This window comes from Marmota flaviventris, chromosome 19 (genome assembly GCF_047511675.1).
Source record: "Marmota flaviventris isolate mMarFla1 chromosome 19, mMarFla1.hap1, whole genome shotgun sequence".
NCBI lineage: Eukaryota > Metazoa > Chordata > Mammalia > Rodentia > Sciuridae > Marmota > Marmota flaviventris.
In genome coordinates, this window is record NC_092516.1 from 20,635,284 (window position 1) to 20,649,598 (window position 14,315).

The 14,315-nt window shown below is 40.3% G+C and overlaps 1 protein-coding gene across 1 annotated transcript; it reads right to left on the minus strand.

Annotated features, from left to right (window-relative positions):
• Window positions 1-4,463: 4,463 nt before the first annotated feature.
• Window positions 4,464-5,548, minus strand: LOC114102981 (non-selective voltage-gated ion channel VDAC1-like). The gene is given in 1 exon segment (XM_034636383.2): window positions 4,464-5,548. A coding segment is annotated over 1 exon segment (852 nt). The 5' UTR covers window positions 5,532-5,548; the 3' UTR covers window positions 4,464-4,679.
• Window positions 5,549-14,315: the final 8,767 nt, after the last annotated feature.

Genomic DNA, 14,315 nt, shown 5'->3' on the forward strand with positions numbered 1-14,315 from the left:
ACAGTTTACATATCACCATTGTCTTTGTGGAAGAGATATTTCAGATCTTCTAGTAGAGTGCATGAGTATCATTCCTCAGTTCATTGGGAAGGACAAGTTTCTCTGGGAGTTGATCCAGGATGCCAGGATTTTACCTGAGAGTGGAATCGATCCAGGGTGGCAGGATTTTACCTGAGAGTGGTGGATCCAGTTCTCTGTCCAAACACTTTCACTGCAGAGGAGGTAGATAAAATTACTGGGAAAAGTCCCTTCCAAATAGGGTCTGAATTGGGGGAATTTGAAGGTATAATCTTGACCCTAACCTAGATCCTTCACACAAAGATAAAGAAGTAAGTGGCTCAGATATAGGATATCTATAGATTTCAGCTTGAAACTTGGCCAGCTTTGTGACATGTGCCATCAGATATTCAGTTCCCTGATCTTTAAGAATATCATTCTTGGGCTGGGACAGTGGCTCAGTGGTAGAGCACTTGCCTAGCATGTGTGAGGCACTGGGTTCAAGTCTCAGCACCTCATATGAATAAATAAAGCTCATTTACAACTAAGAAAATTTTTTTAAAAAACGTCATTCTTTAGGAATGCACTTTTACATGAGAATAAAACTGGGCTGGTTTTCTTGGGGTGTTTCTGATTCTGAGTGAGGAGCTTAGGCCATGGATAGTGGGTTTCTTAAGTGAGTTTTCTCAGATGACTCTTTAAAATATCATTAACCTTTTCTACCTTTCCTGAGGATTTTGAGGTCTCCACACAAAATGGAGATGGTATTTCATGCCTAGGATTTTAGATATTCCCTGAGTGACAGCTGCCTTGAAAGTTGCCCCATTGTCACTCTGGAGGCTGTGACAATGATGTGTCCACACCAGAGAATTATTTCCTGTAACATGGCTTTTAATACTTCTCCTGCCTGTTCAGTTTGGGAGGGGCAGGCTTCAGTCCATCCAGTAGAAGTATCTACCCTAATCAATAGATATTGGAATTGACCACTGTTACACCTGTGGGTAAAATCAAGTTGCCAGTCCTCCCCAAGAAATTGTCCTGCCTTTTGTAATCCTCAGGCTTTTTGGTGGAATTAAGTGGGTTATTTCTCTGGCATCTCTCACAGGCTTTGAATGCTTGATGGATTGTCTTTGGTATATTTTTCCTTCAAATATCTCTCAAGTTAATTTGAGAGTGTTTTCTTCTCCCAAATGGAAATATTGATGTAGGGTGTGTAAAATCTTCCATTGACAGTTATCAGGTAAGAAAAGTTTGTTATCTTCCATCTGAATCCACCCAGAAAGCAAGAGAGTGTTTCCCATAGGTAAGGCCTGTTATGTCTCCTCCTGGGAATATTGAGGTCTTACCTCTGGGGGAAGGCCTGTTCATAGTAGAGGGGCTAATGTTGTTGGTTGATGTAAAGTTCCCTTAGCAGCCTCTTTGGCCTATTTATCTGCTCATCTATTGCCTTCTGATATCTCATTTATTCCCTTTTGATGCCCTTGGCAGTGGATTACTGCTACCTCTTTAGGTAAATTAACAGTTTCTAACAGTCTTAAGATCTGTTCATCGTTTTTATGGATATTCCCATAGCTGTTTGAAATCCACTCTCTTTCCAAATTGCTGCATTTGCATGCAGGATTAGGTAGGCATATTTAGAGACCATGTAAACATTATCTCTCCACTGTTTGCTGGTCTCAAGTGCTCTCCTTAGGGCTATCAATGCTGCAAGCTGTGCACCTGTGCCTGGGAACAAAGACTATACCTCTAAAGTATCATGTAAAGTCATCATGGCATATCCAGCCTTGCATTCTCCTGGTTCCATAAAGTAACTCCCCTCTGTGTACATGGTGAGGTCCAGATTAGACAGGGGAAGGCTCTGAAGGTCTCCCCAGGCTGAATAGTTAGTTTACAGCTAGTTATGACAGTGATGACAATCAATCAGGGCAGATTCCCATTTCCACAGGTGCTGAAGATTGAACACCTGAGGAATGCTGAGGCAAGTGAATAAAGCAAGTTTTACTTAAAGAATAAAACAGAGAGAGATTTCTCCACAGAGAAGGGGACCTAGAGCTGGGTGTCCAATGAAGGGGGGTATTGAAAGGAACACAAGGAATTGGGAGATGGGTGAGCAAGAAATGAAACACAGAGACCAAGCAGAGATACACATGAGAGTTTATTTGTCAGAGCTGACATATAAAGGCCATCTCTCCACAGACAGAGAGAGGCAAAACAGGCTTGGGTTCTAAGACTTTTATGGGGCAGGCGGCAGGTCCTAATGCTGGCAGTTAAGGGTGGGGTTGGTATGAGGGAGTGGTGAGCCTTTCTCAGAAAGGCCCTTGGGTGGGAAAGTGAAACTTTTTCTTAAGATGGCAGTTGTCACTCGGGATGGCCATCCAGACACTAAGCAAGGATCTTACAGGTATTCCACCCCATTTTTTAAATATTTACTTTTTTTAGTTGTAGATGGACACAAAATCTTTATTTTCTTTTATGTGTGCTGAGGATTGAACCCAGGGCCTCACACATGCTAGGCAAGCACTCTACTGCTAGGCCACAACCCCAGCCCTTCACCCCATTTATAGGTTTTAGGTTTCCTTTGTTCTCATACCCTCCTTCTCCCCTTATCTTGTCTATGTGACTAGTGACCAAAAGGTGGCCAAAAGGTGGGAAAGAAGACTTCAAAGGCTGCCTCTCTGTGTCTGCCCAAATGAGCAGGAAAGGAGCCCCAGGAGGTACTTCATTAACAATTTTTACTTTCTTACAGGGAAGAACAATTCCATAGAGGCAGGTAGCCTTGGCAACAGATTGGAGGAGGGAGGAAGGGCTTAGGAGATATTAGCATTTTATTTCTTTCCTCTAGAATCAGCCTCCATCTTTCTGATCAGAACCAATTCTTTATTACCTATACTGACTGTTCTTTTGCACCACCGCCACCCTCAATCCTCCCACTGAGGACATAACTCTTAGTGCTATAAGGGAAAATGGGTGATGACCACTCTGGCTTCTTTGAGCTGAGAGGGGGTTACATGGGGAAAACAGTTTGGACTTCCCCCTTAGGAATGTTTAGAGTCAGTTGAGGGGTCTGTGGCTAAAGTCTGGCTTAGAAGCAACAGGTTGTAAAGTCATCTGAGAGGTGGGTGCTTCTATGAGAGAAAAAAAATACATGAGTACTAGAATATTATTAATGCAAAATAAATATTGTGACATCTGGAAAATGTCAATGAATATTGTGATGATCATAGAAACCGATACTCTCTCACACCAGGAGGTAACAGAGCTGAGAAGATTTTCCCAAGATAAGGCCTGTGAGAACATGGTCTCTATTTGGGACTGTAAATCTTTAAGAATGTTATTTACATTGCCAAAGTTATCAGGAATGTCAACACAACACTTAGTTTTTATAACGTCACAGATGCCCCCCATAAGATGTAGTTAAACTATCTAGTGTCATCTGATTTTTGCAAAATACCTTTTTATTGGCATAATCTCTGTGTTTAGTGGAGATCCCTTTATTCTGTTACTTAGGGCTAGATAATCTTACTAGCAAACACAGATCAAGACTACCTTTGTAGGAGGTTAGGAAGATTTGTAGGCCATAAATTGACTATTGACTAAAAAAACATTTTGACTCTGATAGTCTCTTTTGATAGTTATCTTGTCTTAAGAATCCCTCTTTTATTGCCACCAGTCTTATTTGTTTACTCTTGGTGGAGATAAAACACAAGTGTGCATCTTAAATTACATTAAAAGAACTATTGTCTTCTCTTTTTTTTTTTTTTTTTGAGGTTTCAATATTTTATTCAAGTTTTATTTTAAGTGTTGTTAATTACAGCATTTGAAGGGGGAGTATCTAATTCCACACAAAATGGAAGACTCTAAAATGTACCCATTAAACTGCTAAAAAATAAATTGAGTGGTGAGAATACAACAGAAGTCCAATTTAGATCCCTAGTGTTGTCACTGTGTGATTACAATCACGCAGACTCTTCCCAGCCTATAGCTGGAGCTCCTGGAAGCTATTGCAGACACTGGTGCAAGGGCAAGAAAACCACAACACAAAAAGGAATTAAGTCCTGAATTATTGGCTTCATCACGTCCACCCTCTCCACTCCAAAATGGCATGAAAAAGAAACAGTGACCACACCCTGCAGATTACTTTTGGTGTAAAAGAGGTGACCATGGGCTAGAGTGGAAAAAGGTTATGAAGTTCTGTCTAAAAAAGTCCCTTTCAGATGAGTTTGTACACACCACCAAGCAATGAGCTCCTCATCAATTAGGGTTAGGAAACCAAGATTTGATTTTCAGGAAGTCACAATTCCATTCATTTACTCAATACAGATTTACAAAGTGCCTATACATTATCAGCTTCCATTTGCAGCCATTTCTAGATTTAAAAAAAAAAAGTAAACCTGGCATCTCTAGAGGGGTCACCAAGTCCCTCACACACACACACACACACACACACACACACACACACACACACACACAAGTCTACAGCTGAAAGGACCTTTTTTTGGACTCGATTTCTTCTGTACTTCTGAAATGGTAACACTTTAAAACTGAATCCTCTTTCACCTGGAGGTCTAACATGATTTTTAGCAATTCTTGCATCCCAGACATACAACATTAAAAGGTACACTAAATTCTGAAGGTAGCTATGCTGCAAAATAATTTAAAATTAATGATTGTACAGTATTAATTTATGCTTGAAATTCCAGTCCTAGACCAAGCTTGTGACCACCAGCATTGATATTCTTGCCATCCAGCAGAGCTGACAGTGTCAGTTTGATACCTGGCTTTAGGGTCTGAGTGTATCCTAAACCAATCAGGCTGGAGTTGTTCACTTTGGCTGAGAAGCAGGCATCAGGGTCAATCTGATACTTTGCTGCTATTTCAAAGCGAGTGTTACTGTTTCCTGCTGTCCAGGCGAGATTGACGGCCGTCTCCAATTTCTTATTCACCTTCTGATAAATGGAGCCACCAAACTCTGTCCCGTCATTCACATTAGTGTGAAGCTGAAATTCGTCAGTCTTGTAACCAACTGCAAAGTTGCTCTGGGTCACTCAGGACTTTGCGGTCTCAAAATTCATCTGGTAGCCAGTCAGCCAGCCCTCATAACCCAGCACCAGAGCACCCCGGATTGAAGGCCCAGCAATGTCAAAGTCCACATCGCAGCCCAGGTTGATGTGCTCCCGCTTGTACCCTGTCTTGATTTTAGCATTTTTTTTCCCAGTGTTAGGTGAGAAGGATGAATCGAAGGTCAGCTTCAGTCCACGTGCAAGCTGATCTTCCACAGTGATCTCAGTGCCTAGTGTGTTGTCAGTGTTCCACTTCTCTGTAAACGTCAGGCGATATTCAGTCCACCTGTACTTGGTTTCCAGGCTGCCCTTCACTTTGGTGGTCTCTGTGTTGGCTGAGCCTGAGCTCATAAATTCCAATCCATTCTCAGATTTTGTTTTCAAATAGAGTTTGATTAATCCAAAGCCATAGCCCTTGGTGAAGATATCCCTGGCAGATTTGCCAAGATTGGCATATGTGGGAGGCACAGCCATCTTCTGCTCGGAGGTGGTGGCGGATACTTGTCTTCTTTTTTAAATGCCCAGGCATGGCTCTGTTTTGATAATAACTTGTTTAAGACTAAGCTAGTCTAATTGACCTTGTTCCTATTGATGAACCCAGCCTAATTCCATCTTAAGATTGGAAGCCATCTCATCACAAAGTCATGAAAAGTTCATTTCTGTTTTACTGTAAAATACTAAGATTTCTATTTGGGGCTGACCATACTTTGATATTTTAAGAACTTGTTTGAGATTCCTGCCCATGCCTTGAACTTACCCATGCCTGGCTCTCCCTGATCAGATAAAAACCCTCCCTGAAATGCCAACTGCTCCTCATTAATTCTGATGTTGGAATCTGAGTTTACTTCCTACTTTGATATATCAAGCCATGTAAATCATTAATCTGCTATCTGCCCTTGTATTATGCTTGCCAGAACCCTGTTAGCTGTAAGTTCCCAAGAGACTCCCTTTGTAACTTTTATTTATTTTTTTTAAAGAGTGAGAGAGAGGGGGAGAGAGAGAGAGAATTTTAATATTTATTTTTTAGTATTTGGCGGACACAACATCTTTGTCTTTATGTGGTGCTGAGGATCAAACCCGGGCTGCACGCATGCCAGGTGAGCGTGCTACCGCTTGAGCCACATCCCCAGCCCCTGTAACTTTTATTATAAAACCCATTTTGCCCTTACCAGATGCTGTCCTCTGGCCCTGAATTTGGGTGAGGCAGTCACTGGCCAGCTGTCTTGTGTACACAATATAAGCTTGCTTTAATTTGGCTTAAAAATTGGAGTTGGTGGTCTTTTCTTTGTATTGTGGGTTCAACACTATCTATTATTAAGAGTCAGCTGAGTTCCCTTGAGGAGTCACTCTTGGGAACTTGAGAGCAGTTTCTTAGCTTCTTTAGTGCCATCTGCCATGTGGCTTCCCTTGGAAGCATCAAGGATGGCTCCTTCTCTAATGACTCTCCTCTGCAACATGTGCACTGGTCAGCTTTCTGTTCTCTAGGGTGTCATTGATCTCCCTGATCAGGAGATCATGTGGCCCAGAGTTGCAAAACCCTTAGTTAAGTCCCTTTGTTCCCTGGATTCAATATGACTCAGAGGGCAAGAGCCAAATATTGGCTACTTGGTCCTTTTATTTTCTTAACTTTAGTCTCCAAGTTTTGGTCTTAAACATGCAGAAAGCCAGATTCACCAGCCTCAAAGTGAGAGTACTGGGTTTTACCTTTAATGTCTATAACTTTAGAGTTATTTACCCCTCTTGTTTAATTGGGGTATGTATTAGTACTGGAAGTTAGCCTTACATCCTGTCTGTATTGACTGTTATACTTCTGTAAGGTACTAAAAGATAACAGTTAAAGTTTACAAGAAAAATACAAGATGAAATTAACAAAAGTGAAAACAGTTTGATTTTGTATAATGGCTATGAATCAAAAAACATAATTTTTTGATATTTATTTTTTAGTTTTAGGTGGACAAAATATCTTTATTTTATGTATATGTGGTGCTGAGGATTGAACCCAGTGCCTCATGCAAGCTAGGCAATCACTCTACCACTGAGCCACAACCCCAGCTCCAAGAAACATAATTGTTTTAATAATCCTCAAACTTTACTTTGAAGAACACCAGCTTGGTAAAATGTACTTCTAAACTTTATACTTTAAAAACTTGTATACTTGGATGATATAAATTCATTCATTATACCAAGAAGCCAGTGATAGCATCACAATTACACTGATGTTTTTAGATTAACCACGTTTAGCTTTTAAATAAAAATTTAAACTCAGTAATGTAATGTAATACTCTTCAATAACAGTTGCCATTTAACTTGTACAAACCCTAATTTATTTAAGACTAGTTCCTCTAAAGAATAAAACTTAAGAGACACAAGAGATTATCTTGATAGATAAGAACAGATTAATATGTTAAGAAATCTTTGTTGTTGGGCTGGGGATGTGGCTCAAGCGGTAGCACACTCGCCTGGCATGCACGCGGTGCTGGGTTTGATCCTAGCACCACATACAAATAAAAGATGTTGTGTCCGCCGAAAACTAAAAAATAAATGTTAAAAAAATTCTCTCTCTCTCTCTCTCTCTCTCTCTCTCTCTCTCTCTCTCTCTCTCTCTCTCTCTTAAAAAAAAGAAATCTTTGTTACTTCAATCCATAGAGGATTAAACTTTGGTTTATACATTAATATTTGACCTTAGGGGAAAACATTGAATAGATTTAACTGATTGTGCTAATCATATATAACCAATTTAGTTACATATAAACCTTTTGAAATTTACCCTCTATAAACCTCCTGAAACTTAGACATTCCACAACTTTTACTTTACCACACAAAAACTTTCTCATCCAGAAACATTTTTTTCTTCTACTTTCCATACTCAAATATATTTCCATACCTAAAACCTTCTTATATCTCTTTCCTAACTATTGATCCTTTTTCTTAATCCACCTTCTGAAACAACCCTTATGAAATATCTAAATTTAGACAAAATTTTCCACTTTAATAAGATGAAACACTTTTATGTTTTTATGATACTTTAATTGAAACCCAACTGAAACCTCTTATACTCTTTGTATATAAATTATGCCTGATAGAATCTTAAATCTTAGTAACCTTGTTTTAATGAAGATATAGACACAAAGGAATCTTAAATATTTTTTCCATTTACCCATTTATGAAAATACACATAATGTTTAACTATATTATTTAGTGGAATTCAAGAAGTTAAGAATACTTGATTGTATATTTAGCAGTTTGTTTTAGCACTTTAACTTTGTAAATTAATCAGATGTCTCCTTAACATTTATGATTAATTCCATTGATGTTAAACCTAATTTACTCATTTTTAATTGTAAAAACCAAGACATAAGACAGGTGTAGTGAACAGTACTAGCCATCTCTTTCTTGTTGAAGAAAAATTCTAGAAGAAATGGATATTTTCTAGACATTTTATAGAAAGCAACACTCTTAATTGTCTGAACACTGAGAAAAACTTGTGAGTTAGAGATTTTAAAGACATATTTACTTCATCTGTTTAATTTAAATTGAACATTTTAGGTCATGTGAACTGAAAGTATTTATGTCAAGAGCAGCAGATGAATCATTGCTTTGAACTCCACAGACTTCAACAGAGAGACACCACTTCTGGGAATCCTTCATTGCAATGATTCTAAGAGAAAGGCCCATCTACAGGTGATCATTGTTAATGGGGTAAATTCTGTTAGGTGCAGGACAGGCTGAGTCAGCTGTCTGCAGGGCATGCCAAACAAAGTTAGCTGAAGGATGATCTGGCCACTCAAACCCTCTGTCTGGTTCTTTATCAACTATTTGCTTCAAGCCCAAATGCCCAAGCCCCCGCTCAAAGCTGAACACTCAACCCCCTGCTCAAGGCCGAACACATAACCCCCCTTGTGCCAACAAGGCAGCTTGCAGACCCAGAGACCTCATTAGATTTGGGCTATAAAAACTCCCTCCTGCCAGGCCCCTCTCTCTCTTCTCTCTTGCTCTCTCTGTCTCCTTTGTGCATGTGCTCTCTTCTCTCTCTCTCTCTCTCTCTCTCTCTCTCTCTCTCTCTCTCTCTCTCCTTCTCTTTCTCTCTCTTCTCCTCTGTTGCACTGCTACAATAAAGATCTCTTGGTTGCTCTGAGTGTTGTGGTCACTTTTCTTTCAAATTCCATGCCTGGCTTGGAATTTATGGATTCAATAGCTTTGAATTCAAATGCCTGCTGCCCTGGGGTTAAAGAAATGTGGCTTTGCTCAATAGCCTTGAAGTGCCAGCTGCCTAGAGCTAGAGAAGATATTGCACAAGTAGTTAGGCTCCAATTACCACATTCCTGCTAGATTTCACTTTTGTTTATCTCAAGAAGTTTTTCTCACAATAAGTCCTTTTGATGTTTTTTGCCTACATAATAAAGCATGTTGGACTCTCCCTCTTTGTAAGAGGTCAGACCCACCTGCCTGACCAACCCACTGAGCCCTGCTTTTTACCTATTTTTGTGTCTTTTGTCTTTATTTCTTACAATTTCTTATTACTTCTCAATCCCACCCACCACCTGCAATTTGTGACTGCCCATTCAAGGTGCAGTAAGCAGTGAGAACAGGCGCCCAAACAGGGACCCTATTGCTAGGAACTCAGAGAATTTTCAGGTGTTTGTACACTCCTCAAAGAGACACATGTGTTAGGGAATTTAAAGAAAAGGGGAGAGGAATGAGTTTTTAATAGCTCAGTGTTAAACATGGGAAATTTTAATTCTAAAGAGAGAGAGCATTTCCTCAATGCAGTATGAGGAAACTTGTTAAAGAAAGTGCAACTGGTGCAATTCTTAGAATCATAGAAACTTGTCCGTGATTTCCAGAAGACTTGTCTCTTGATTTGCATATAAGGGAGAGGCTTGGCAGAGAATTGCACACTTGATATGACTAAGGAAAAATGTCCAGGTGCATAACCAATAACTCAGAAAAAAAATGTGAATTTAATATGAAATTGTTTAGATCCAGATAGAGACAATGTGAAGTGACCAGCTGCTAATCTAATTGCTAGTTTTTAAAATGCTTTTAAAGGTATGCTTGCTCTACCTGTCCACCCCCACCTTCCCTAGTATCTCTATGCAGAGATGGGGGGGGGGCGTGAGAAAAGGAGGAGGAGGAGGAGGAGAGGCAAGAGCCAATTGAGTCTGATGGAGAAATTCTGAATGATGGGGGAAGAGAAGCTGAATGGGAATTTAGGGAAAATTCTGAGGAGGAATCAGAGGAAGAAAGAGACTAATCTTGTGAGCTCTCTAATATAAATATGAGTATTTCTACTCCTGTACATCACCACACACCTTGGACAAAATTAAAATTCAGTGTTACTAATGTTTCTCCACTCCAACAGAGCCTTCGGTCTGCAAGAGCAACAGGAGAAGGTGTGGCTGGCTTTCAGCTATAACCTATCTTTTAACAATCTGATCTGAATGATCCAAGTGACAAATTAGGGCACATTTACCTTTTCCTTTTAAAACTCCAATAGAGCTGAACTCTGCTTATTCTGTTCACAGCCCAACATCCCCGCTCTTGCAATTTATTAGAAACTGACTAATGGGACTTCACTGTCCAATGATTGGATCACACTGGCTAAGGCCTGCCTTTAAGGTGGAGGTTATCTGTAATGGAACTCTAATTGGATGGAATTTCGTGCTGAGCATCCAGAAACTAACCAAGAACATGGGTTGGTTTTACTCTGGAGATACTGACTAGAGTGGACAATTTACTGAATTAGGACAACAGCTAAATTTTGACTTACAAATTTATTCACAAATAAGCACGTGTGTGTGTGTGTGTGTGTGTGTGTGTGTGAGAGAGAGAGAGAGAGAGAGATGCAAAAAGGGCACAGAGAGAGTTAACCACTAAGAGAGAGAAAACTTTGGACATTTCTCAGATTCAGTAGGGCCTGGATGAATTATTTTCTGATTTTGTAGCACATTTATATCAAGCTGCAAATTGCATTATTGGTGACCTTAATGCTGCTGAGATTTTAGTTAAACAGCTGGCTTTTGAAAATGCTAATAAAACCTTCCAGGAGGCTAATAAAAAATATCTCATGGAAAGAAAGGATCAGAGTCAGATTTCAATGTTCAGACATTGGAGTTGTGTATTTGCAGGACATGGTGATAGCTGCAGCCCTAAAGGAAGCATTTAAATCTCCTTTGAAATAGAAAAATTCAAAAAGGCAGTATTTTAACTGTGGCAAACCAGGACACATGGCCAGAGATTGCAGACAGACACCAGGACAAAGAGATAAACCAGGAATTTGTCTATGCTGCCAATGAGGAAGGCATTGGGTGAGGGAATGCAGATTGAAAATGGATGTGAATGGCTGGATATTCCTTCTGCAGTTGGTAAACAGGAGGCCAGGCCAGCCCCAGCCCCATTAAATAATGAGGGCACTGGCATCCATTCTGGAGCAGCCATTCACTCCACCCCAGCCTTATGTCTCTTCATTCCAGATCTTTACTGGGCCATGACTGGAGCCATGGGCATGGACCTCCTCCTCACCTCCAAATTCATACTGACCATAGAAATGGGGCAACAGGCCATTCCCATGGGGGTTTTGGGCCCTTTGCTCTCTGACACAGCCAGACTCATATGGCACAGATGCAGCATAACTTTAAGAGGATTTTAAGTATTACTGGGTGTGATTTACTGGGGAAATTAAAGTTATTGCTCAAACAGTTCCATTGTTCAACTTTCTTCAGAAAATACCATAGCTCAAATTCTTCTTTTGCCTTATTATTCAACAGGAAATGTTTTGCTGGATAAGCCCCAAGGTGATAAAAGTTTCAGGTCCTCATACAGAGCAGCCTTAGCTCAACTAGTTAAGCAATGAGTGACCCTACTGGATCTCAAAAAACCCTTTAAATGGGTAATTGACACTGGTGTAGATGTTTCAATAATCTCAACAAGCTACTGGCCTAAAGGATGGGCATTACATACAGCTCCTGCTAACTTAAAAAGTATTGGTCACATTTCTCAACCTGCCCAGAGTACCTAGTATCTCCAATGGGAAGATAAAGGTGGCAACATGGACTTTTTAAACCTCATGTCCTTGAGAGTTTGCCAGTGAATTTATGGCACTGTGATACATTCAGCAGTATGGGAGTTTTATTAATGAGTCCTAATTCAGTGGTTACTTCTCAAATACTTAATCAAGGATTTATTCCCACTGAGGGCTTGGGGAAAATATCAACAAGAAAGAGGTGTTCACCTATGCTGCAGACCCCTCAACAAGGATGATATGGATTGAGATATTCACCTAATCAGTCTTTTCAGTAGGGGCATTGATTTCTTCTCCAGCCCAGAAAATAGCAGGAAAAAAAATAACTGACTGTCTGATAATCCTGTCTGTGTTGTTCAATGGCACTTAAAGGGGGAAAAACTTCAAGTGACTCACAGGTTAATTCAAGAACAGCTTCAAACTGGTCATGTTTAGCCTGTAGAATACTCTAATTTTTGTAGTAAAAAAAAATCTGGAAAATGGAGATTGTTACAAGACCTCAGAGCAATTAATTGGACAATGGAGTTAATGGGTGCCTTGCAGCCTGGGCTTCCTTCTCCTACAACTATGCCTCCTATTCATCAATTAATAGTAATAGCAATAGATTTAGAAGATTGTGTTTTCACTATACCCTGCCATGACCATCGCAGCCAATCTAGCAGGTTCCAGTGAGGGACAAAAGGAGATATGAAAAATAAAGAATCACACACATGTAGATGTTTTTGAAGATAAATCTGGGGTCAGGTGGAGTGCTGTTGTCTGATGGAGAAGCAAGTGTAAAGAATTATTCCAGAAATCTTCATTTATATATGTCTCATTATCAGGTTAAAGACAATGCAAGCATTATGCATTAGTCTTTGTATTCAGGAAAGTTACAGGGCTAGCAACATTATGTAGCTTTCTTATAGTTGCATTCTACAGTTGCAATGTGCAATGCTAGGAGTTTTGTGTAATTCTCAAGAGAGTCCACTGTTTGAAGTTACTGTTAGGCGGACAGTTTCAGGAGTAGTGGAGCTGGTGAAACATTGTGGTTGTCTAGAGTTTCTCTCTTCCCTTGAGCTATGTGCCTGAGATCAAGGTTGAGGCTGATAAGACTCTAGCACAGAGTCTCTTCATGCAGGGCATTACCACAGCAGCTAGGCATCCTGCGCCTTTGCACAGAAACTTTCCCTGGCACCAAGCATGCCACAACCATGGGGGTCATCAAAGACCCCAATCTCAGACAATGTTCTCCCATTCTCTGTCACCACTCTCCATAATACCTTACATGCAGCTGATTATAAGAGATTGGCATTTAACATCCCAGCTGTGAATTTCAAGGAACCTGTAAAGAGATACTGCTGGAAAGTTTACCTCAAGGTATGGCAATAGCCCCACTTGTGTCAGACTTTTGTAGCACAAGCTATTGCTTGAGTGCAAGAAGAATCATATATTATTTATTATATGGATGATATATTTTGGCTCATGGTAATTCAGATATACTTTGTACCTGAATAGGGGAGGCTGCTAGTACCTCAACAGGGGGTCCTTTTTTCTGCCCAGGAGGGTATAAGCCACCAGAGAAAATAAGTCAGAAGTAATTATGAAGAACAAAAGACACAGAGTCAGAAAGATAGTTTGGAAGCAGAGCACTTGATAAGTCCAGCCCACACAAGAGCTGGAGCTGAACAATTAAAAAATTACTCCCATGGTTTATTTAAGGGGCGTATAAAAAGCAGGAATAAGGTTTTAGAGATGGAGTCTTGCTTCATGATGTCTTCCAGTCAGCAGGTTGATTGGCATCTTGGCAGGTCACACCTATCTCTGAGAAGCTGTGTGGTTACAGAATGTCACCCCATCTCTGGTGCTGTGTGAGACCAAGTGGAGCTGAATGGGGCTACAATGTGTCTGGGTGGTCTTGGCCAGAGGAAATCTCCACTGGAAGTTCATGGACACCAGATTCTCTTATTCACTGGCTGTGACGCTGATGTAGTCCACACATTGCCCACAGATGGCTCTTGTTACTTTAATGTGCCATCTGATATGGAGGACCTGGAGCCAAAGTTTAAATGACTGAAGATCACACTGGAGGTGTTGATCCCAACTCCCAGCAGTATCAAGAAGCTGAGAAAGAAAAATGAGTCTTCATGAGCGGGATGTAGCCCAGTGGTAGAATGCTTGTCTAGCACATGTGAGGCCCTGGGTTTGATCCTCAGCACCACAAAAAAAATCTTTTTTTTAAAGAAGACTCCACAAAC